Source organism: Mustela nivalis (genome assembly GCF_964662115.1).
Source record: "Mustela nivalis genome assembly, chromosome: 8".
NCBI classification, from domain to species: Eukaryota; Metazoa; Chordata; class Mammalia; order Carnivora; family Mustelidae; genus Mustela; species Mustela nivalis.
In genome coordinates, this window is record NC_139027.1 from 124,510,958 (window position 1) to 124,536,229 (window position 25,272).

At 43.5% G+C, this 25,272-nt stretch overlaps 1 protein-coding gene across 1 annotated transcript in view; it reads left to right on the forward strand.

Moving 5' to 3' along the window:
* Positions 1-1,130: 1,130 nt before the first annotated feature.
* Positions 1,131-25,272, forward strand: part of DHX35 (DEAH-box helicase 35) — a 66,674-nt gene continuing 42,532 nt past the window's right edge. Inside the window, exons 1-5 of the mRNA XM_082746336.1 lie at positions 1,131-1,282; positions 6,712-6,845; positions 11,256-11,348; positions 17,772-17,849; positions 23,896-24,000. Coding sequence (XP_082602462.1) covers positions 1,243-1,282; positions 6,712-6,845; positions 11,256-11,348; positions 17,772-17,849; positions 23,896-24,000 — 450 coding nt within the window. The 5' untranslated portion in view covers positions 1,131-1,242. The remainder of the gene's footprint in view (positions 1,283-6,711; positions 6,846-11,255; positions 11,349-17,771; positions 17,850-23,895; positions 24,001-25,272) is intronic.

The window sequence follows — 25,272 nt, forward strand, 5'->3', positions numbered from 1 at the left end:
ATATTTATTATTATGGAAATAAAGGGGGATATTTGGAAAATGAATGCATCCCTGTAAATTTGATTTTTCCCCCCTGGTGGATTTGCCCTACTTAAGGAGAGTTAACATTGACTGAATGCTTATGTCTTACACTGTTAGGTGTTTTACATGTTACCTCATTTAACAGAACCTTTGAAGACCACATTTTACAACTAAGATTAGATGACAGCTAGGCCTGACGAAATAGCAAAGTCAGGATTCCCAGTCCCCTCTCCTTATCTTCAAGGCGCTTGATCTTTCCAGGGTATGCCATTTCTTACAACGAATGCAGAATTTTCGTCACCAGCTCTAAAAACGCGTAAATTCTGAAGCCTCTCCCTTCCAGTTAGGGGCCTACCCATAAAACATTTCCTCTTTTTGGGATTAGTGGAATTTTCTCTAGCTCCTTGATTGGAAGAACCATCTGAGCGGCTTCCTAAAATGCAGGGTCCCAGGCCACACCCCTGGAGATTCTCACTCAGGATTGGATCCAGGCTTAGAATCTATATTTTTAACAAGCAACTGGAATCCTAAAAGCAGTCAGACTGGAGGAAACACTGGGTTAGTGCCCTAGCCTAACTGATCTACCCATTTCTTAGACTCTTATTCCAACCCCTCTCCCCGATTTCCATACCACTTACCATTGTTTTATTCACCGGTGATAATAAATACTACTGTTTCTTGAGCATTTATTCACTTACTGTCCAACGTCACCCCCACCTTGGACAGACGCTGCACTAGGGGCCGAAACTGCAGCACCCGGGCATACAGTGGGCTCCCAACAATTATTTATTGGAGGCAGCTGCTCTTAATATGGAGAAGACTGAAAGAGAAACGGTCAAGCTGGTGCAGCTTGTAACATAATCAGTATTTAGCAATTCATTTGGGATGCATCATCTCCGCGTGGCCGCCAACCTGCCCGGGCCATGCTGCTGGAAAGACCAGCTCGAACCCTCACACACCACACTAAAATAGTCAGAGAACCACTCCCTTTTCCCCAATATGGCGGGGCCGGTCACGTGGGTCAGCGGGCCGAGCGGGAGCGCTCCTGGAAACCTGCCGTAGGTCACGTGATGGGGGGGGCGGTGGAGACCACGGGGGCGTGGCCGTAACTCCGCCGGAACCGCAGGGGCCTAGGCTCCCCGCGAGCCACGCCCCCCAGCCCCTCCGGGGGCTCACGCGCAACGGAGGGGTGGAGTCAACCTCGTGACCTTTCACCCCAGCATGGCTGCGCCCGTGGGACCGGTGAAGTTCTGGCGACCGGGTAAGGCCCTTGGAGAAACGCTGGGCAGATGCGGCGGCCTGACTTTGATCTTGGCCCCGCAGCCGGCGCCCTGGAGCCTACGGACCTGCTCGCAGGCCTGACCTCGGCGGGCTGGCCACCGCCGCCTCAGAGCTGGTAGGCTCTGCGGCTCGGGCGCCCACCGTGGTCCCGACAGATTCGGGCGTCCGCCCCCAGCCTGGGCAGAAACTCTCTGTGTGACCTTGTTAGAGTCTCAGCTTCCCCGGGCCTCGTTTTCCCCACGCGTGATGCCTGTCTTGCCCAACGCTGGGGAAGCGCTGGAACGCCCGCCCACGCGTGTCCTGTTACCGCCCGGGGCTGCGCTGTGGCCGGGCGAGCCGTGCTGCTGAGGGCTTAGGAGCTCAAGTGTGGAGTTGGGTTACCTGGGTTCGACTTCTCGGCTGTGCCCTGTAGTAGCAGAGTTCTTTGGGCAAGTCACTTAATTTTTCTGAGTCCTAGCCTCCTCCTGTGAAATGGGTGGAGTAATAACTATCCTGTGGGCTTGACTGACGAGCACGGTGCCTTGTCTGACCCAGAGTAAGTGTTTATAGAAAAGGGAAAGTGCCTTATTTTGTTTTAGGGTAATCCTTGCCCATCTTGAGTGCCTACCAGAAAGTGACTGCCCTCCTTTGTATTGGCTGTCACCCACTTTCCCTCTCTCAGGCAAACAGGAACGTGAGTCACAAAATGCTTTGCCTGATGCGTTTTCGTTTCCTTATTCTTCAGGATTTTATTGACTGTGTACTTGCCAGATCCTGCTAGATGCCTTCCTCCTTCCATCAGTTTCTTGTGAAAAACAGAAGTTTTTTTTATCAGTTAACCAGCTTGCCTTTTTCCACCACTTGCCCCTCTGCAGGTGTGGGTGTGCAAAGTATATTGCAGCAAAAATGAAATGAGATGGAGAAGGTAATACAGGGAAAGCTTTTAAAGGGTATTTTAGAGTGGTGCCCTGAGATGCTAACCATGCATATATGTGATGTGGGAGATAAGACCAAGCAAGGGATGTTAATTCTTTTTAAAAATCTGTAGTTTGGGGGCGCCTGGGTGGCTCAGTGGTTTAAGCCTCTGCCTTCGGCTCAGGTCACGAATCTCAGGGTCCTGGGATCAAGCCCTGCGTCGGGCTCTCTGCTCAGTAGGGAGCCTGCTTCCTCCTCTCTCTCTGCCTGTCTCTCTGCCTACATGTGATATCTGTCTGCCAAATAAATAAACAAAATCTTAAAAAAAAAAAAAATCTGTAGTTTGTCCCTTAGTGACAGTTTTATTCAGCATTTCAAATCATTAGCCAGTTATCTGTCCTGAATTTTATTTTCAGCCAGAACTAAGATTGCATTAGGTAATGAGATACCTTCTATTTTATTTACTCAAGCCTTTAATAACGGGCCAAAGCATTAAGTATAATAAAGGCGTGAATGAATTGTCGCAATTCAGAACAGAATACTGTTTTGGCTAAAGAACGTGGGATTGCTGGAAGAGTTCTGTTCCGTTTTTTAGTTCCTTTGTTGAGGGTATATGTACTGAACGCCTAACTGAGTGATCAGGAGGCAAATACAGATGACCAGACCGCTGCTCTGCTCTCAAGATTTATTCTCTCTCTCAAGTTATGATGTGAAGTTAGATATCCTTTAGAAGAGGTATTAAAGTGAGGCAGAAAGAAGTGGTGGTAAGGGAGATAAGTTCTATGAGTCAGACTGTAAAGCAATCCTTGACTGCCACTTGCTAACCTGCTGACTTGGCAAACTCACTTAAGTGCGCAGTCTCAGTGACCTTATCTGTAAATTGGGCATAACAGCACCTACCCAAAGGATTGTTTTGAGGATTAAATGAGAATGCATGTAAAGCTCTTAGTACTAGGTACATGGTAACTATTTTTTAATTACACAGAGGCATAGAAGAGAGGGAAAAATTCAATGTGTGGATAAGAAATACTTCATAAAGATAGTGATATTTTTGAGGTGAACAGTGAAACACAAATAAGGTTTGTTCCTCGGAAAGGTAGGAGTATGGAGCTCTGGGCAAAGGGTGCAGCATGACCAAGGCAAAGTGGGATGTGTGCATGCCTCAGGAATGTCCAAAAAACCAAAGTAATTGAGTAGCGAGATGGTGTTGAGTGATAGGCTATAATTTTGGGGTAAAGCAAGAGATAACGCTGTTCTGTTTCTAGTTCATTATTTTTTAAAAAAATGCTATTTGTGACCCCTCTACATTCATTCCATAACCCACTAATGGGGCATCACTCAAATTGAAAAACTGAATTGAAAAAATTGAAAGGTGAGGGAATGCTCTGTGGGGGTGGTTGGGGGCTGCTGTTTCCAGCCTTGTTTTGTAGATGGGGAAATGAAGGCATTTGTGCTTTGCAGGATTACGAACTTGTTACTCCCTTAAGTATAGAGAATGCTCCTGAGGGAAAGGCAGCCATAGGTCATCAGAATGGACTGTGGGATGTACATAGAGGGGAGGCAGTCCTCACTTGGCTGAATGAAGTCTTTTGTGAGGAGGAGACACACTCCTTATTGATTGACAGTAGCTCTTGTAAAACATCTCATGACAGAATATACTGAGGAGGGGGCGCCTGGGTGGCTCAGTGGGTTAAAGCCCCTGCCTTCAGCTCAGGTCATGATCCCAGGGTTCTGGGATTGAGCCCCGCATCAGGCTCTCTCCTCAGGAGCCTGCTTCCCCCCTCTCTGTCTCTGCCTGCCTCTTGGCCCACTTGTGATCTGTCTGTCAAATAAATAAATTAAAAAAAAAGATATCTATATATCTATATCTATATCTATCTATCTATCTATCTTTATATATATATATATATACACACTGAGGAGGACTTAGCTGTAGGGGAGAGCCAGGGAGGGGTAGTGAAGAAGACCCTTGGGTCATTTAAACCCTGGTGTGGGAGCAGGGAAGACTCCTGGCAGGAGTGATGCTAACATGGCTTTAAGACAGCCTGGAAAGGTTTAAAACGTGTTTTAAAAAGGAGGGAATTTGCGACAAAAGCAGTGGATGAGGATGAGGTATTCTTTGCAGTAGTTTTCTTGGGGAAGGGTTATAAGAAGTTATTTAGATGTGGCGATAATAAGGGAAGAAGGGAAACCTGCCTCTTTGAACACAGGCTTTGTTCCAGGTCCTGTTCTATCTTTTATCTTGTTGAAAGGAAGGTCAGCGTTTTGGCAAAAACAATACGGCCGTGCCCCACTTACACGATTTTTGGCAATCTTGGACCTCTGGAACACAACTGTGTTCCTAGAAATAAATGAAGAAGGGATTAGAGATCTGTGACAGTGACTCTAAACTTAGCTCTAGGGGGTTTATGGACCATGAGCATTTTCTATCCCGATACGTTACATTCAGGTGTATTTTTCAGGAGAGGGAGTCCATAGCTTTTATTAGATTGTTGAGGGGATTTGGGACCTGCAAAAAAAATGTCAAAATAAGTTACTGGGACAAAGGTGCTTTCACATGGCATCAGACTCTTGAGTTCAGAAGTCCTGGGAGATGATGGTTTTGGATAATCACCCCTGTAGTGCGCCCATGTTTGATCTTCCAGGCAGGGTTTTTATGATTCACAGAGGCATTCCATCCCAGTGCTCAAAACTCTAGCCTTTGAAAATAGCTTCCTGTGTCGCATTGAATTCCAAACCCTGTGTCACTTACTACTCTTGAGTTCTGTCCAAGGGGTACACACACAAATCGGCATGAAAAGTTCTGGAAACTGACCATAAAAATTGAACCCATGTTCCTCTTAAGGCATTTTCCTTCAAAGGCTAAAATCCATGGTATCTATAAAAGTTTTACATGATGGGATATGGCCATTTTTCACCATCCTGAGCACCAGTTTGTCATTGTTCTTACCAAGCAGCCATCGTGGAAAGCTGTCATTTAATCTGCTCGGCACTGGTTTCTTGGAATGGTACTTCACACCCAACCACTCCAGGTCTGTGGTTCAAAATGGGGGCTGCTTCTTTGGAGAACAGTGTGGAAATTCCTCAAGAAATTAAAAATAGAACTTCCTTATGACCCTGCCATTGCACTCCTGGGTATTTACCCCAAAGATACAGATGTAGTGAAAAGAAGGGCCATCTGTACCCCAATGTTTATAGCAGCAATGGCCACGGTCGCCAAACTGTGAAAAGAACCAAGATACCCTTCAATGGACGAATGGATAAGGAAGATGTGGTCCATAGACACTATGGAATATTATGCCTCCATCAGAAAGGACGAATACCCAACTTTTGTAGCAACATGGATGGGACTGGAAGAGATTATGCTGAGTAAAATAAGTCAAGCAGAGAGAGTTAATTATCATATGGTTTCACTTATTTGTGGAGCATAACAAAAAGCATGGAGGACATGGGGAGTTAGAGAGAAGGGGTTTGGGGTAAATTGGAAGGGGAGGTGAATCATGAGAGACTATGGACTCTGAAAAACAATCTGAGGGGTTTGAAGTGGCCGGGGGGGGGGGGGGTCAGGGTACCAGGTGGTGGGTATTATAGAGGGCATGGATTGCATGGAGCACTGGGTGTGGTGCAAAAATAATGAATACTGTTACGCTGAAAATAAATAAATGAAAAAAAGGGGGGGGCGGCTGTCTCCTGCATCCCACACCACTGGCCATGGTTGGTTGGATCAGGCTGGGTATTGGACCTGCGCTGGGGGAAGAGGACCCTCCCCCGGCTTCCAGACCCCACACACCAGGGACTCCCAGCCCTACCTCGCTGAGTCTTTTACTTTCTCTTTAGCATGTGTTACCACCTCCTGACGAAGCTGTGTTCTGGGAGGAGGAGTAAAAGAAGCAAGTAAGCTGCTCAAGGGTAGGGCCTAGCATCGGGAGTGTTCCCTGTGGTATCTCCTGCACTTCAGTCTTTGTGGAGTGAGTGAGTGGATGGCCCGGAATTGTGAGCCTGAGTGGCCTTGGTTCCAGCTCCGACCCAAGAAGCCAAGTTGAGGGATCGAAAGGAGCTGGTGGAGAGGCGCTAAGATGAGAGAAGGAGCAAGTCCCGGCAGCATTTGCGTACCTGGTTCCTGTTGTCCCTCGTCCTTGCCACCCGCCCCTGCAGCAGCAGCCCTCTCCCTGCGCCTCAGCCAGTTCCCACTGGGTTTCTGTCGCTTGTATGAGTAGTAATTGGTAGTGACCGGAAAACATTGTCTTCTGGAATACAGTTATGTGTGGCCAAGTTGGAGCCCAGTGGGACTCTCCTCTCGGTTCTTGATGCTTCGGTGAAGCTTTTTAGGGAAGATTTTTGTATTCTCTCAGTCCTTCCTAGATGCTCTCCTGAAGTTAAAGTTGAGTATCTTCTAGTAGTTTGAGGTCAAATGCATTGCTTGTGTTGTATCTTTGCCTTTGAATTTGTAACATCTGCACATTTTTCTGTCCATTGGTTGCATCAGAGAATCTGAAAAAAGCATTTCTCTTACAGGTACCGAGGGACCAGGTGTCAGCATCTCTGAGGAGAGACAGAGTCTAGCTGAAAACTCTGCAACAACCGTCGTCTACAATCCCTACGCTGCCCTTTCTATCGAGCAGCAGAGGCAGAAGCTGCCCGTGTTCAAGGTACACTGAATAAGCATGCGCAGTCGGTTGGCCCGAAGCAGTGTGCGGTGGCCTCAGACTTGGTACCGCAGTGAATCATGTCCTCTCCCTCTCAGCGATTCTGTAGGACACAGTGAGCTCCGAGCCACCCTCATCTGAGAGGATGAAGCTCAGAATACGTTTGTGTTACTTAACCATATAAACCTTGAAAGTCCTTAATTTTTTTTTTTTTGGTTAGATATTGTTACAAAATGAAAAACTCGAAGAGATGGAACGCCATTCTTTTCCCCCTTCTTTGATTTCAGTTATGGATAAATTCAGCCATATAGAAGAGTAGAGAAAACAGAACGATGAACTGCTGTGCCTCCATCTTCAACAGATTACTAGCCTGTGGCCAATGTTAGCTTTCTTTTTTTTTTTTTTAAAGATTTTATTTATTTATTTGACAGACAGAGATCACAAGTAGGCAGAGTGGCAGGCAGAGAGAGAGGAGGAAGCAGGCTCCCCGCCGAGCAGAGAGCCTGATGCGGGACTCGATCCCAGGACCCTGAGATCATGACCTGAGCCGAAGGCAGCAGCTTAACCCACTGACTACCCAGGCGCCCTGTTAGCTTTCTTTTTAAAGGCGAATTTCTTTAAACAAGACTCACTGGATATATGAGGAGGTTTCTAAGGAAGAAGTTACCTCCCACTGACACAGTGACGGGATTTGGGTGGATATTATGTACTGTGTGCACATCCGGCCCTTGATTTTATTGGTCTCACAAAATGGACGTATGTTCATTTTGTAAGAGACCCACAAAATGGACGTATGTTCATTTTGTAAGAGACCAAAGCATAAGCTAGAATTCAGAATACGTTTGTTTATAGCCATAGTTCTCCAGTGCAGACACACGTGGTCCATGGGCTCGCTTTCTTCCTGTTGCCAAGACCATATGGGAAGCCAGACTGTAATCAGCAAGGGAGCCGTAGAACAAGGGCCATTTAGATAGAGCTGAAGAATGTTTTCTTCGTATAGCTCCCGAGGAAGGGTGATGCGCTCTTGAAGCCTCACGTGATGCCCCTGGAATGACACCAGTAGGTGTGGCCACCAGCACCCATGGCTCGCTGTCTTCTTCTGTACAGTGCTGGGGGAAAGCTAAGTTCTCACACTAAGGGTGTCCCTTTGTCTAGATGGTGTTAATCATTCCTCTTCTCTTAATATGGGCTTTCTCCAAATTGATTTGAAACAGAATCCTTCTTAACTTAGCCAAGTCACCTAGATTAGAGTTTTATGTGGTCCCGAACATTTTAGTCACTCACTGACCTTTCTGGGTTTCTCTCTCAGTTGATTAACTGTATTCAATATATGTGAAGGTAAACCAGTTTGCCCCTCAGGAGATAAGATTATAGTTCACTGTTGCTGCCTCACTGTTGAGGGATGCAGTTTGAGCTGTGGTGGTATCAGGATTCTGGAGCTAGACTTTAGAGCTCAAACCCAAGCTTCCTTGTTTTTGTGCTGTTCTCAGAGCACAAAACACCATCTGAGCTTCTGTGTTGGTATCTGTAATATGGGACTAATAGCCCCTCCCTCACAGGATCATTATGAGGCCCAGATGAGATAATCCACACAAGCATTTAGCAAGGTCGCTGACATATTGTGAGTGTTCAAGTACACAGATAATTATTGTTTACCAAGTATTTAATTTGGGACTTTTCTTGAGTGTTCTTCATCCTCCAACTGAACTTACAAGAAACTATAAATAAAACAAATGAAAAAGTAATCAAGGTTTAACATATTAATGGAAATTAAAATTTTATGGGTTATTGGTAAAAAGCAAAACAGAAGTTAAGCATAGTTAGGTTCTCATGAGATGTTAAAGATAAATCTAGAAGATGAAAAGGGTAAAAGGGACCCATTCACCAACCCCTCCCCCATTAAAACTAAAAGTAGCTTTAAAAACACAAATTGAAACTATAAGGGGCAATAAATTTAAAGTTACTCCCTTTTCCCTGCTGCCATTACAAGGCAGCCTTCTCAACCGCCTTCTATAGGGTGGTGGTCTTGCTGGGGCCCGATCACTGCTATGCGAGGTGGTCCTCTCACTCCCTTACACGCCCCCTCCCTGAAGCTCTGTCCCCTCCTCCGCACCAGCCCTTGTGCATTTCTCTCCTTTCGCCCGTGGGTGCTGCTGTCATTTTTGCAGTCTCCAGACTGGAAATCTGGTCATGTCTCTCTCGAATGTCACACGTTGGGCCTTCTCCATGTGCAGCCCATCTTATCTAGTATGTGAAGTGTGAGTTACGGCCTTTAGTTTTCTCCAGCTCGGTCTCATCCAGTAAGGCACTGACAGCTCAGGGAAGGTCCAGACTCTAGCTCTGCTAGGGGAGCCGGGACTACCTGTCTTGTAACTCATTTCCCAACCACACCTCGAGCCTTTTGTGGGCTCTTGATAATGCCCCTGGAATAGAGTTTGTATAGTTTGCTTGTTTCCATCTTTTTCCTTTTTCTTATGTTATTTCCCTTTCCTGGAATGCCTTGTCTGTTTCTTTTTGTATTCAGATTGTCTTCCAAGTTTTCCTTGACCGTGCACCATCCATCCATCTATCCATCCGCCCACCCACTGGTTGGATCTACCATTCACAGAGTACCTGCCAAGATCCCAAACCTTTCGCCTTCCCCTACCCAAAATGAAAGCAATCCCCAAGTCCAGGCAACTGACAAAAAAACGTTTAGACTAATCAAGAGAAACCACCTGTAACAGGATCTGCTGTGTATGCTTGAGAAATGCAGATTCCTGGGCTCCACCCTACTCCTTCTGAGTCAGAAACCCTCGGAGTAGGGCTAGGAATCTTCATTTTTAACAAATATCGTAAGACGATTTCACACTAAAATGTGAGAGCTAGATATTTGGACCTCAAATAATGCCAAATTAAAAAACCCCAAGCAGCCAGTACTTTCGTGAGGCAGTTAGGCAGCGTGTTCACTCTCCCAGTGCAGCTGCGTCGTCGGGGCCCAGTCAGATGGGCCGGGCAGTAAGGGTGGGGGTCTCGGCAGGGTTCTCGGCATTCCAGACCAGGTATTTACGGAATACCTTCATGAATTTCCAGGCTGTCAGGTATGTCTCTCAGCACATGTGGGTACAAAAACACACTCAGAGGCTAAGTAGATAGGATGTTGGAATCATCTCTTCTGTTTTCTGCTCACAGTGAATGGGTAAAGAAAGGCTCAGTTGAAATACAGGTGTAGCTTTATCACGAGCTTGGATTTAGAGGTAGAAGTGAAAGCATATTCTTTTTGTCTTTTTTTCCCCCTCAGTTAATAAGTGGAAGAATTTGTAACTAGGTAATGTATAACTTGTAGGAAATGTAAAGCTCTCCTTCACACCCTTGCTCCCTGGCCGCCCTCTTCTGCTGCTGGAGATGACACAATGACCAGTTTTTTGTTTGGTATTATTTCCTGCCAGGATAGCTTGTACATAGCATGTATGTATCCTTTCTTTAAAAACAAAAATAGTAGAGTATTATTTATACTGTTTTGCACCTTGAGTTGCTCCCTTAACATATCTTGTTGGCCATTCCTTATCAGTGCAAATAAACATTTGTTCTTTTTAAAAATTTATTTATTTTTATTTATTTTTAAAGATTTTTATTTATTTATTTAACAGACAGAGATCACAAGTAGGCAGAGAGGCGGGGGGTGGGGGGAAGCAGGTTCCCTGCTGAGTGGAGAGCCCAATGTAGGGCTTGATCCTAGGACCCTGAGATTATGACCTGAGCTGAAGGCAGAGGCTTAATCCACTAAGCCACCCAGGCGCCCCCCTTTTTTTTTTTTAATTCAGTTAATTAACATATGGTGTATTACTAGTTTCAGAGGTAGAGTTCAGTGATTCATCAGTCTTATATAACACCCAGTGCTCCTTACATCACATGCCCTCCTTAATGTCCATCACCCAGTTACCCCATCCGCCTACACCCCTCCCCTCCAGCAACCCTCATTTTGTTTCCAGTAGACATTTGTTCTTTTTAGCACCCAAGGATATTCCATTGTTGGAGTGTTTCATAACTAATTTAACCCTGTTGATGAACATTTAGACTGAATTTTTGGCTATTACAAAAAACACTTCAGTGAGTATGCTTGTATATATACCTCTTCGTTCATATGTAGTGTTAGTATGTGTAGTATAACTTCTTGTAAGTGAAAAATCTTGAGTCAAAGGGTATCTGCATTGCATACTTTGTTAAGTTACTGCTCTCAGTTGCACTTGTTTCAGCTTATATGGTCACCAGCACTGCAAACTGGGAATCTAATTTGATAGTTCTTTTTAAGATTTACTTTCCTTTGGCAAAAAGCTCAAACAACTCATTTGAAATTTATAATGTTTAAATATCTTTGTTTAGGTCTTTTAAGAAAATGTATGGCTCTTTACAATGTATGTTTCTATTTTTCAGCTTAGGAATCATATATTATACTTGGTAGAAAACTATCAGACAGTGGTGATTGTTGGAGAGACGGGATGTGGGAAAAGCACACAGATCCCACAAGTGAGTATATGCTCATATGTGTCTTTGCACTTAAATTTGGATGGAAGGGTTTTTTTTTCTTTTCTTTTCTTTTCTTTTTTTTTTTTTTTTTTTTTTTGACAGAGATCACAACTAGGTGGAGAGGGAGGCAGAGAGAGAGGGCGGGGGAAAGCAGGCTCCTCACTGAGCAGGGAGCCCAATGTGGGGCTCGATCCCAGGTCGCTGGGATCATGACCCGAGCCGAAGGCAGAGGCTTTAACCCACTGAGCCACCCAGGCGCCCTGGATGGAAGGGGTTTATAGTTTGAGAACTCTCTTTACTGTAATTTGCTTTTTAAAGATCTTCTGTCAGAATATATTCAACCCAACTAGATACTTTTTATTCAGCTTTTGGCTCTTGTGATCGGTGACCATAGAAGTAACAGTTGTCTTTGATTTATTATAATTCCAAAATAATGATTGAATAGCCATACTCTGAAAGAACAGTGGGGACTCAAAGAGGTATAATGCCTGGTTTTTGTCCTCAACTAGTTACAGTTGAAGAGGAGGGTGAAATGAGTCAATACTGCTCTAGTTGTAAATAAAAATAGACTACCAAAGAATTTCATGGTGCTCTGGAAGGAGCCCTTGTTACGAGGCAAGCCATGGTCTAGTGTGGACAGAAGTGGACAGAAGGATCAGGAAAGGCTTTGTAAAAGAAATGGCATTTGAAGTAGACTTTGAATGACAGTGGGAGCTGGCCAAGAAGACGTTCTTATCCAGGAAATATTGTGGCAGAGACACTGGGGTGTGAGAAGTGTTTGGGACTCAGCAAGAGTGGAGAGACAAGGTGAGGTCAAAGTGTGTTTTACAGCCGTGGCTTGGAGGGTGAAGAATGATACGTCAGTGGTCAAGGATGAGAGTCACTGCAGGCTGTCCTTCCCTTTTTAATGTAGATTTTTATAGAACTATGAACCTTATATCACAGAGTACTTAGATCATAATTGTACAGCTTGATACACTTTCTCACGTGAATACACACGTGTAACCAGCACCCAGATCAAGAAGCAGAAGAGAACATTACCAGCGCCTCAGAAGTCCTCTGTGTCCCCTTCTGGTCTCCTGCCCTCTCTTCCTGCTTCCTGGGGAACACACAAGGATATCTCTCATTCTGGCTTCTAACCCCACAGATTAGTTCTGTTTTTCATCTTACAGAAGAGATAATACAGCTTCTTTTGCCCAAATCAATAATGGATTTAGGCTGTGGCCCAGACATAGGTATTTTTTTTTTTTTAAGTTGTCATTACATTATTCTTAGGATTTTTTATTTTTTTAAGATTTTTATTTATTTATTTGACAGAGAGAGAGATCACAAGTAGGCAGAGAGGCAGGCAGAGAGAGAGGAAGGGAAGCAGGCTCTCTGCTGAGCAGAGAGCCCAATGCGGAGCTTGATCCCAGGACCCTGGGATCATGACCTGAGCCGAAGGCAGAGGCTTAACCCACTGAACCACCCGGGCGCCCCAGGTATTTCTTAAAAGGTCCCTGGGTGATCTCCATGGGGAGCTAGGGCCAGGTAAGTGAAAGGGAACAGACAGCAGCAGAGAAAGGACAACAGCACATGGGGGCCTCTAGGCAAAAGAAGCTGTATTATCTCCTAAAGGTTTATTTCTTTGTCCTACTCTGTGGTCTTCTTGGGTTGATGATCCAGGATGGGAGATGACCCAAGATGGGGCCTGGGAGTCTTGGGGTACATGGCAGGATCAAGAGATGGCTTAGGTTTTAGAACTTGTGACTGGAAATGGCACTTCTGCTCACGTTTCATTGGACAAGGCAGGTTTCATGGCCAGGTAGTGGTCAGGTGGCGGTACGTGTAATCTTGCCTCGGGTGTGGGGGTGGCAGGTATTTGGATCCGCCATACAGTACAGCACAAGGATCTGGTCATTTCCCCCAGCAAGGCTTAGCTGCCGGGCAACAGAGAGGCCCTGCTGAGGGGTGAGTCCAGGGAAAGAGTGGCCTGGAGGCGGAAGAGCAGGATCTGAGGATCTGGCCTGGGCATTGTGGAGAACAAAGGAAACTTTTTTTTTTTTTTTTTTTAATTCTGGAGAATTATTTAATAGGTTCACATGGTTTGCAATTTAAGAGATGTGAAAGGACATAAGACGATCTCTCCTCTGCCCTGCCCTCTGATGCTCATTTCCTGTATGCAGATAGAACTGATGTCATTAGTTTCTCAGAGATTTTCTTACTGCATTTACAGAGAACTGTGTGTGTGTATATCCCCTCTTTTAAAACACAAATAGGTAACATCTGTGCGTGCTTTAAGGTACCTTGTTTTTTTTTCCCCCTTAATGTATCATTTTTCATTTGTGTAGATTGCACATAATTTATTTTACCAATTCCTAGCTGAGGCATTTACGTTGTTTCCAGCTTTGTGTTATCACAGTGATACAGTGAGTCAGTTTGCATGTAATTTAGCACATGTGTGGGTATACTTACAGAATAAACATAGTAATTAGGGAGTTGCTGGATCAGAGGGCAATTAATTAATTAATTGCTTTTAAGGAACTGTGTTTTCTTGCAAGCACTGTGTTTCCTGAATACATTCCCATGGTTGCAGAATTCAAAAAGCACAAAGAATAAACGATGAGGAGTGACTCTCCGAAACTTTGCTGGTGAAATTGATGAATGGGTCCTTGTGTGATAGTTGATTATATTATTGGTCTGGATACCTGCCACCCCTCGTTGTGGAAGGACCATCCCTCTTCCCCGCACCACGCAGTTCTTCTTCCCTGAGACCACCGCAACTCCTGGGGACGCTAATTTGAGTTACGGCCTAGGAAAATTGGACAGGCTGAGGAGCTGAAGGTCACAGCGAGAATGTGGAGCAGGTTTTTCTCAACACACCGTCTTGCTGGATTTATATAATGTCTTTCCTTGGAAAAGTACCACATGCTAAAGCACCAAGCACCCGTTTGAAATTTCACAAACTATTTGTGGAACCTAGATGATTTTTTTTTTCCCCCAGAGCTCTGTCAAAACAATGGACGATGAAAACAAGTTCTTTGCTACACTTTTTGTTAGCGCTGTTTTTGATGGAGTGCTTCCTCATCCCGCTCCTTAATGAGAACACCAGATTTGGTGACCCTTAAAAAGAGCGAAGATGGAATTCAGCGTGACATCCACTTCCTTTTGATAGCAACACTTTTCCTGCTTTTGCAGCATCTTTAAATTTCCATCTGTCAGCAGTCATAAGCATGCAGGGGTCTGAATCACAGGTGTATGGAGGAGAATGGCTTCATGGGCAGGTTGTTTATTATTATGGAAATTACTTTTCTCTTGCTTACCACTGTTACTAAGAGATTGACTACAAGTATGTGTGTTTTATTTCGGATGGTAGAATCGTGTCCTGGTTATGTGGCATGGCCGTGATTTGCTGAGCTTAAATCCCAGCTCTTAGATTTTTATCCAGGTCCTTGGACAAGTTATAGGATCTCTTTGTTTGCTTCTCTCTAAATTGTTGATGATGCCATTACCTTCCTCATAGGTGTGTTGTGAGGTTGAAACGGGCTTATGCAGGCAAGGTGCTCTGCACAGTGTTTGACACCTAATAACATAGTCCGTGAATCTTAGTTATTATTTCTCGTAGTTTTGTTTTTGTCTTTGTGTTGATTGGTGTGGTTGGTAGTGTTTTGCTTATGCATTTAATACAAGAGAGGGAAACTTTACAGTTTTTATAGCAAAACCTACATTATCTAAAACATGTTGTTCCTTACAGTCATTTTTAAAAAACTATTATTTCTAGCTAATTTTGGACTGACAAAACAGTTGCAAAAATAGCACAGAATTCCCTTAAACCTCTCCCACCACTTCCCCTGGTGCGGTAACCAAAAGCAGGCATCGCCATGGGTACAGCGCAGCCACTAGGCTACAGATCTTAGGCATCTCTTTAGTGTTCTCACTGGTGTCCTTTTCTAGCTCCAAGGTCCAGGACCTCACTTTGCAGTGAGTTGCTGTGTCTCCCCATCTTCTCTAGGTTGGGACAGTTTCCACAGTCTGTCCTCCTCATCCTTTAGGACCTTGGCAGTTCTGAAGCGTGCTGGGCATTTATGTGATAGAACACCTCTCAGTTTGGATTTGTATGATGTTTTCTCATGGTTAGAATGAGGTGGTGCATTTGGGGAAAGAATACCATAGAAACGGTGTGTCCTCACTGCATTGTATCATGGGGTTTGAGATGCTGATGACTGATCACTGGCCAAGGTTAACCTTGGTTCAGGTGCCAGGTTTTGCGTCTTAAGTTACTGTCTTGCCTTTTGGTAGTTGGTAAATATCTTGGGGGGAGATATTTCAGACTCCCCTTTCCTTCAAGCTTTTGCCTCCTAATTTTAGCATCCCTCAATGGATCTTGTCTGAGCACTTACTCAGGCATTTGCTTGATGCTTTTCTCTTTCCCCTTTTCCTTCATTAAATGGAATCTTCTCTAAGGAAGAACTGTCCTTTCTCCCTCATTTATCTGTTCAGTTGTTTCTGTATATCAGTATGGATTCATAGAGATATATTTGGTTCGGTGGCCTAAAATCCAATACTGTCTTTTTTAGTTTGTTACTGTGATCATTAGGAGCTCCTTTAGTTAGACCCTATGTTCTTTCCTAAAGCCTCTGTCCTTTTTTTTTGAACCTTTCCTTAGTTTCTAGTACTACAGGGCATTTCAGGCTTGTCTTCTATTTTCCCTGCACTAGCCCTGGGATCGAACACTTCTCCAGGGAGCCCTGGCTCCTTTAATGGAGAATGGTGTTTAGAAATCAAGAATTGGGAGGTAGGGTGCTCATTGCTCTGAGGTGTCATTGCTGTAAGTCTCAGTGGGCTGATCTAGGAAATATAGATGGGACTGCTAATCCCCTCACATGGAAACATCTGTATATCTGTATCAATCTGTATATGTATTAAAAACCATGAATTTATGCTAATACTTCTGATGGTAATCCAATGCCATGGGGCTCATTTTAGCCTTTCCTTGTTTGTAAATTTCTCCTACAGTGAGAAACTCATTCCTCATTATTTTCAATATGTTAATTATTTGTTGAATTCTAATGTAAACATAAAGTAGTTCTAGAATTACTAACCCATGCCCCCATTTGGTTGTTTACCCACATTTACTAACTAGATCACGGTTCTCTGTCTTTGGCTTTACACCATCCAGGCCAGACGGTGTTCTCCAGTTACTTAGATTGTGTCTTCTCCACCCGCTTTGGGGTGATCCTGTAATTCATTTGTACTACAGGAAGGGCCATTTGTTAGTGGATTTCCTCCTGGTTTCCCTTCATGTACATCTTGATTGGTTTTGTTTACGTCTTGGACACTTGAAGAGCACGTGGAACATGCCTGGGTCGGAGTCAGCTCCCTAGAAACCTCGACTCAGAGCATCGTCGTTCCCTCTTCATTCCCTGCTGCCCTGTTTCCAGTTCTCCTCCTTCCTTCCCAATCCTCCGTCGACAACCATTCTCTTTTGTTTCTTCCCTTCTTTTGAACAAGTGAGCAGAGACATGTAATAGGATTTTAAATTTTTGTCCTACTGTAAAATAAATATTCATTTTGAAACAGTTTAGACATTATAAAAATGTGTAACTGATAACAGCTGTTACCCACTTTGGAGTTTAAAAATGTATACGATCAAATGAGTATATAACAAATGAATATATATAGTAAATAAATACATATATAAATACATACATACATACATAAATAAATACATAAATCAGTTAAATACATACCATTGAATTTTATGTGTATTGATATAATGGTGTATATACACATGTACAAAATCTAGTTATTTTATATAAATAATTTATTTTTTAAAGATTTTATTTATTTATTTGACAGAGAAAACACAGCTAGAGAGGGAACACAAACAGGAGTAGGTGAGGGAGAAGCAGGCTTCCTGCCGAGCAAGGATCCCAATGTGGGGCTTGATCCCAGGACCCTGGGATCATGACCTGAGCCAAAGCCAGATGCTTAATGACTGTGCTACCCCAGGCACCCCCAGTTATTTTTATTTAATCTGACTAAAATGTTTTGTATGGGTGATATTTACATTGAGGTGTCTCTGTGCATACTTTAAAATTCTTTGTTCTATAGAGTTAGCACTGTTCTTTGTGGCCCATGGATAGAAGTTTATTCCTTCAGGCAGCTCTGGTACTTGGATATTTGAAGGACTGGGGAGTCAGAATGTTGAACTTGGGCCTAGGTTCTTCTGATTATCACCTCTGGTGTGAGTGTAAGCAAGTTACTTAAGATTGCCAAGCCTCTGATCCCTCATTTGCAAAATAATTTCCAAAATGTCTACCAGGATAAGAACCATCTGTTACTAACTTTCTCCGTGATTTTAATACAATAAGGTTGTTTTGGGAGAAATTGTTTCTGGAGAAGTGGTGTCGGATGCGTACTTACATGTGGTTTTATTTGCAGTACCTTGCAGAAGCGGGCTGGACCGCCGAAGGACGAGTGGTGGGAGTGACCCAGCCTCGAAGAGTGGCTGCCGTTACAGTGAGTTTCTTTCCATGTTGCAAAAACTCCATCTGCGTCTTCTGTTTCAGTAACTTCTTTTTTTCTTGTTTCCTCAAAGCCTCAAAATGAATATGGGGTGGCTCTTGAGTGTTTAATTCTTCGGTTGAAAAAGAACTACAAGCTGCTTATTTTTGTAAATTGATACCTGTACATTACAAATTTTTAAGTAGTAATAAAGTACAGGGGAAGTCAAAACAAAAAATAATTAAAATAAATAAAAATGTCACCACCCAGTGAAAACCTTGGGAACATCTGTGGACGTCATTCTTTTTTTTTTTTTTTTTTTTAAAGATTTTATTTATTTATTTGACAGAGAGAAATCACAAGTAGATGGAGAGGCAGGCAGAGAGAGAGAGAGGGAAGCAGGCTCTCCGCTGAGCAGAGAGCCCGATGCGGGACTCGATCCCAGGACTCTGAGATCATGACCTGAGCCGAAGGCAGCGGCTTAACCCACTGAGCCACCCAGGCACCCCTGTGGACATCATTCTGAGCTTTGTGCTTCCATTCACACGAAGGTGCCTGGTAGCGTTGGATGGATAGAAGTATTCTAAAAAGTGGATGGCAGCTCCACGTTTGCTTTTGTTGAATTTCACAAAAGGGGAAACCAAAGTGAAATAGGTGTAGTTACTGAACTTTGGAGAAATATTTGTTCACCACATGAGAACCTGTGGAAGTTTGAAAACTAAGAAATGAGATTATAGAAAGCTTTACTGTTACTTCGTTTTGAAACTGTTAGGGGTAGTTTCCTGTTACAAAAGAGCAGAAGCCCACTTATTCTTTCTGTATTTTCTCCCCTGTTTGTTATAGATGCTGCGCTGTGACTTTGATTTCAAGGGTATAAATACATGTTCTTTTCTGTAATCATAACTCCCACAGCTGATTAGCTTTATTTCTAGTTTAAAGAGAGCCAATGTTCATCACTAATTCTTTGCCATGGTTTTGCTGACCTTGAATGGCTCATTTTGACTTATTTCTTGATTGGCTGAGTTGTACATGCCTGAGAATGTTTGGTTGTGGTCTTTGTTATGAAACTCTTGCTTCGCCCTCTCTTTCCCTGGGAACTGTGCAGATGTTACTCACTGCCTTTTGACAAGAGGATCGCTGTGCAGAAGTTTGAGTTTCAGCGGGCTTTTCCCCTCCTTCCTTCCTGGCTCACTTTTTCCTGCCTGGATGCTTGTAAGCTTGTTTTTGTGCCAGGACATATCTCGATGTTGATTGTTTGGTTTCATTTTTTCTTAATACTGAAGAACTTTGAGTCTTCAGGTTCAAATCTCAGGTTTTCTTCTATTCTGTCTTGGCATATATATTCTTTTTTCTAAGGGCATCAATTGAGTGTGTATTAGATCTCCTTTGTCTGTTTTGAGTGTTTATCACCATCTCTGGAATCATCTGTTCTTTTCCAGTTTCTTTTGTAAGATGTCTCTAAACCTGTCCACAATATCCATGATTGTTTTTAGTCAAATGTATTCTGTTTTGGTTCCTTTATCTCTCTTCTTGGGTCTCATAATCACCTCTTCAAATTTTTTTTTCTTTAAAAGGGAAGTGAATATCTAGAATGGAAGGAGATAATTGCGATACGTTACAGATTTTATTATTTATTTATTTATTTATTTATTTTTTTAAAGATTTTATTTATTTATTTGACAGACAGAGATCACAAGTAGGAGAGATGCAGGCAGAGAGAGAGAGAGGAGAAAGCAGGCTTCCTGCCGAAGCAGAGAGCCCGATGCAGGACTCGATCCCAGGACCCTGGGATCATGACCTGAGCTGAAAGCAGAGGCTTTAACCCACTGAGCCACCCAGGCGTCCCCGTTACAGATTTTAAAAGCTGATAATATTACAAACATTAAAAAAAAAAAATCCAGAAAAATAATGGAACATTTTTATTAACTGCCTGACACATTGTCTTTTTTTTTTTTTTTTAAAGAGAGAACGTGTGCGCAGGGGTACACACAGAGAATCTTAAACAGGCTTAATGCTCAGTGCACAGCCCAGTGTGGGGCTTGATCTCACGACCCCAAAATGACCTGAGCCTAAACCAAGAGTCAGCTGTTAAACCTACCGAGTCTCCCAGCCACCCCCTCCCTGGCACATTTCTGTAAATTTTTTTTTCCTGCAGTTGTTGGCCGCATTCCCCTGGGTCATGTCTTCACATGAGAATGATTTTCTGTTCTTCTCTTATGGAGGGAGTAGAGCAGTATTTTAGTGTTTCCCTAGCATAGTCGATTCAGATTTGCTTTTTATTATTGCCTCTGTGGGAAAGTTTCTTCATCTTTCTAACAGTTTTTTGTAGCATTGTATAAATTTGGGGATTATTCTCAAATTTGAGAAAAGTCTCTCAGGTGTCCGTCATGCCTGAGCTGGCAGGTTTGGGGGACCTCTGCAGACTGGCTTCTGATTTGTGCATTTCAGACCTTGTTTCTCCTTGACCCTCCTTTGACTTTGTCTTTCTGCCTTACACTGTTTTTAGCTCAAGCTTATGATTTCTTCGAAACCGGATTCCTTTAGCTGATTTCTACTTCTTCCTTTGGAAAATACTTTTAAAGTTTATGTTTAAACTGCAGTTTTGCTTCTGTTCCTGTCTCTTTCCTTCTTGGTCGGCTTTACTGCAGTGGACCGGCATTAGGACTCTGATGATGATAACTCATCTTTGAGTTGGACCACAGATGGCTGCAGAGTCGTGAGGTTGTGCTGGTCTGGTTAGTGCATGGCCTCCCACCGAATCCCTTCGCCTCTTTTGCCAGGGCAGGGTGAGGATCTGGAGGTGCTCTCCTTAGTGACTGCAGAGGTCTGTAATGGCTAACGAGAAAATTCTGTGGGCTTTCTGATTTAGGACGTGATTACTTGCTGCCTGCCTGCCTCTCTGTTAAATCTCACTCCCTGGTGATTGTTTGCTATCAGAATGGTTCTCTGCGGAAACATTTCCTGTGTCTTCTGGGCCTGAACACGCTGCTGCTTCTTGTCTTCCTAAAGTGAGTGTTGTCCGCCCTGCCTCTTGAGGTGGTGACACCTATGTTAAGAGCGAGCCAGTAGTATGCTGGGCTTGGGCGCAGGCCGGAGCCTTTCTTCTAGAGTCAGACCTCACAGTATTTGGCAGCCATGCTGCCTAGTTTGTGTGGGCTTGTGTCTGGCTGTTTCCTCCTTGCATCGAAGATGTAGGGTTTGGTTGCTGATATTTTTTATTTCTTGTTTTAAATTAGCTCTCAGAGGAGATGGGGGATGCCTTTATTTTGTCATCCTTACCCAGACACGAAGTTAATTCTTTGCCTTGAGTTACTTTTGCTCAGTACTGAGTTTTCATTATTATGTAACCCTTTCCCCCAGAGTTCACTTTCTCATTGTCTTCAAGGTAGAAATCACTGATAGGCATTTTCTGAGTCTTGTGTGTGTAAGTAAATACAGAGAGAACAGTTGGGAAACTACACTATAGTGCTTAGACTTAACCTTTTATATCACAGAAAGATGACTCAGTTGCTTAGGAATTAGAGCAGTTTTTTCTCTTTGTAGTTGGGAATCTTAGCTCTTAATCACTTTGCATTTAGCTCTAAATGTTACTGTGGATAATTTCCATGAAACGCCGTGCCTTCTCTGGAAAGAGCAAAGAGTGTATACATTAACAGTGGAGTATTAATAGAGCTCTCAAGTTTGAAATGCTATATCTCAGAGAGTACTTTGTGTGCAGCCTAAACTCTGAAAACAGTCTCAGAGCCCAAGAACAGATGGCATGAGCCACTGCGTGATCTCCATGAGAGACACCTACTAGCGAGCAAGTTCGCTGGGCTCAGAGAGTTGGGGTTTGTCTTCCAGACCAGGCCCTGCCTTGACCTGTGACTCAGGACAAGCTCTCAACCTTCCTTATTTCAGTTTCTTTCTTTGTACCAACGGGGGTCTCTTGCCCGCCTCATGGGTTGCGTGCATATTTAGTGAGATACTGTTTGTGAAAACTTAGAACCTGCAGGCAGAAGTGCTCAGTGAGTGGCTTCTCTTTTTCTCTTCACCTTCCTTTCTCTGTATTTATTTGTCTCTTTCAAATAGATACTATTTATCCAGTCCAACTGAGGAAGTTGGTCCAGTTCAACTGAAGAAGTTATGGGAGTAAAACTTAAATAGTAGAGGTAAAAATCTGTTAGAAAGCCAATAGAATATGACCTTTCAAATGTCCTGTGGTGCAATAATACATGAAAGAATAAAAGAGTTTTAAAATAAAATATATTTTATAGCAAATGTATACAAACAGTGAATTGTAATTGTAAGAAAAAATATGTTTGGCTTTTACCTTCTAGACTCATAAAATGATCATATTTTTATGGAGAGGGTTGGTCCATTTATACTCATTGTTACAAGCCTGTTTTCCCATGAGCTCCTCATAGCTCTGCGTACGCATTTTCTATCTGTACCATTTTCTGAGATTTATAGTATAATCTGTGGAGTTGGAATTGAAACAATAACAAAATTTTTGCAGTGAAATCCTGGTTGGCAGGAAGTAGAACCGTCAGAGGTAGAGTAATAATTTAGGATGGATTTCTGATTTCATAAGGTGGTTTCAAAGACTGTGTGGTGTGGACCAGCTGCGGAATGATTGATTCTCTTTTGGCCTACTAGATCTGTAATTCCAAGTCATTAGGCAGAGCCCCTTCTAATCTTCATCTGTTCTTCAGTTTCTTAAACACCAATGGCTAGATAATGCCTAGAAAGCTGAGTGCAGGAAAGCCTTGGGCTCCTGACCCTGGGGCTGTCACACCAGGGCAGTAGTGGAAAGTGCCTCAAGACACCTCCTGTGCCAGCCCCCGTTTCAGACTCAGGACTCAGAGTCCATGGAGAGGTGGCCTCACCTGTGGAAGGGGGGGATTAAGTTTATATCATGAATGTTCAACTCTTTAGTTTCTTTTTATTGCTCTTCCACTTTGATTTATTCATCGTTCAAATATTTTGTGTTAATAAGTTGATGACCTTTGAATAGCCTTCTAGGGGTTGTAGTAGACCATTTTTTTGGGTTTTGTTTTCTCTTTCCTCTGTTCACCTATTATTTGTCATGTATATATCTGTAGTTTGTGGTCTTTGTAATATATTATTATGTATTTTGTTTTCTGCTTTTACTTCATTATGTTAACTTGGACCCTTCATTTACCTTCTCATCCTCTTTTCTGCCCCTTTTCATTGCTTTCATTTTCTTTATTTCCCCTTTCAGTGCTTTGTGTAGCCGGGGCACTGTTGCAATTGTTTTAGGTTATCTGGCTCAGGTGAAACGTTATTTTGCCTCCAAATAGAAGATGACCTTGTCCCAGTGTTGAATTTGATCATTCCTGTTCTCCACCTTCATAGTCCAGTGGAAGGTGCTTTATTTTTTTATTTTTTAAAGATTTTATTTATTTGACTGACAGAGATCACAAGTAGGCAGAGAGGCAGGCAGAGAGAGAGAGAGAGGGGGAAGCAGGCTCCCTGCTGAACAGAGAACCCAATGCGGGGCTGGATCCCAGGACCCTGGGATCATGACCTGAGCCATAGGCAGAGGCTTTAACCCACTGAGCCACCCAGGCGCCCCTGGAAGGTGCTTTATTTCGACGCACAAAGATGTGGGAATTTTTCCCCAGCTGGTATGCTAAAAAAGCTTTACTGTGGTGAGTCTTGTCCTTTCTTCCACTTTTTGCTTCGGCTGCCAGGAAATGTTGTGCTGAATTTGTGGCTCACCTGAAATAATTTTAGCATATCTGTGTTTTAAAATTTTCTCCTTGGCTTTTATCTGCCTTTTTGGGGTCCTGATCTGTACCATCTTTGTGTGATTTCCATTCATGTTGCTTATTGTTATATGACACTTAATTATAAACTACCCCAGGTTGGTTGTAGAAGGAGGAGTGAGACACAGAGTAAATAAATCATGCTTGTTCTCTAATGACCTGCCCCTTTTCTTCTCATTCTCCGCTGTGTTCACATACTTATTTAAAAAAAAATACTAGATTTTCCATAGTATGCGCTCTGTGCAGTAATTTCTGTGTCTCTATTTTTAGCATGATCTTTCTTCTCAAAGGTTGCCGGGAGAGTAGCTGAGGAAAGGGGTGCGGTGCTGGGCCACGAGGTGGGCTACTGCATCCGCTTTGACGACTGCACCGACCCGCTGGCCACGAGAATCAAGGTGAAGTGCTCACACTGCTTTTTCTACTTTGAACAGGGAAGGAGATTCTCTGGGGGCAGAATTAAAAACATGCAGCATCACCGCTGACAGGGGCCCTGTGATACCAGGGCAGAAAGTGTATTAAATCACCTTGGCTTGTGGGAGTTTGGTCTGTGGGGAGGTGTGGAGCTCTCTCAGAGAGTCCCTGAACCATGGCCCAGATGGGACCTCAGAAAGAAGGTTGAGCCCTTGGTTCTACAGATGAAGAGCTTGAGGGCCCAGGAGGTTGAATGACTTGCCTGATGTATGTGTCCGTTGGTGACAGAACCAGGACTCGAGGCTGTCCTTTCTTGTATGTCAATCCGCATAGCTGTCAAAATATAGAAACCTGCCTCTAAAAGAATGAAAAACAGGGACAGGGTGGTATAAATTGATAAAGTATAGAATTGACAAATACTATTTTCACAGGTGAGAACTTTTTCATGTTCACGTGTTGGTGGATTTAACTTGCACATTCTTTGACCTAGTTGCTACTGTTGAACTAATTAGCGTCCGTAGTTATCAGTGTTCGTCGCTGAGCATCTGCCCTGTGGCGTGGGGCTGGAGTCCTGCTCATCAGATGGCTCTGCAGAGCAGTGCAATGGAAATTGCTTGATGAGAATCTCAGTTTCCTCTCAATTTCCACAGAGGAAATTTGAAAGTAATCAGATGAACCAGACAAGGTAGTGATTTGTAAAAATAGAGATCGTATTTTCTAAATTTTTGTACTTTGTTACTGTTGTGCCCTATAATGGGTCTGTGATTAAAGGAGCGAGACTGATATAAAGCGAAGGTCAAGCAAAGCTTTATTTCACGCTAAGCATCAAGAATCTAACCGAACGTTTGGGCCGCACCTCTTACAAGAGAGGGCGACCCTTCTCTGTTTCACAGACTAGCTTTTAAGGGCAAAGGCCATGCGGTTGGGCCTGGCTATGCACAGGTGGCCAATGAGATTGTAACACACACAGGAAAGTCCACAGTGATGCTAGGTGACCAACTGAGTTACAATTTATCCTAGTAGACATTTGAACCAGCCTATTACACCTTGATTGGGATTGGTGCCCAAAAGACTCCCAAAGGGTGGGGCCCATACTCCTTAGTAACCAGGGAGACAGTATGCATCCCCCCCACCACTGATCGGATGTCTCTACCTGGCCTGACCCACCTTTCTATCTGGGCTTTGTTACCTGAAGCTGGTTTCTGGGACTTGTCTCCAAGTAAATCCCCTGGGGGAAAGGGAGCAGGGACAGTTTC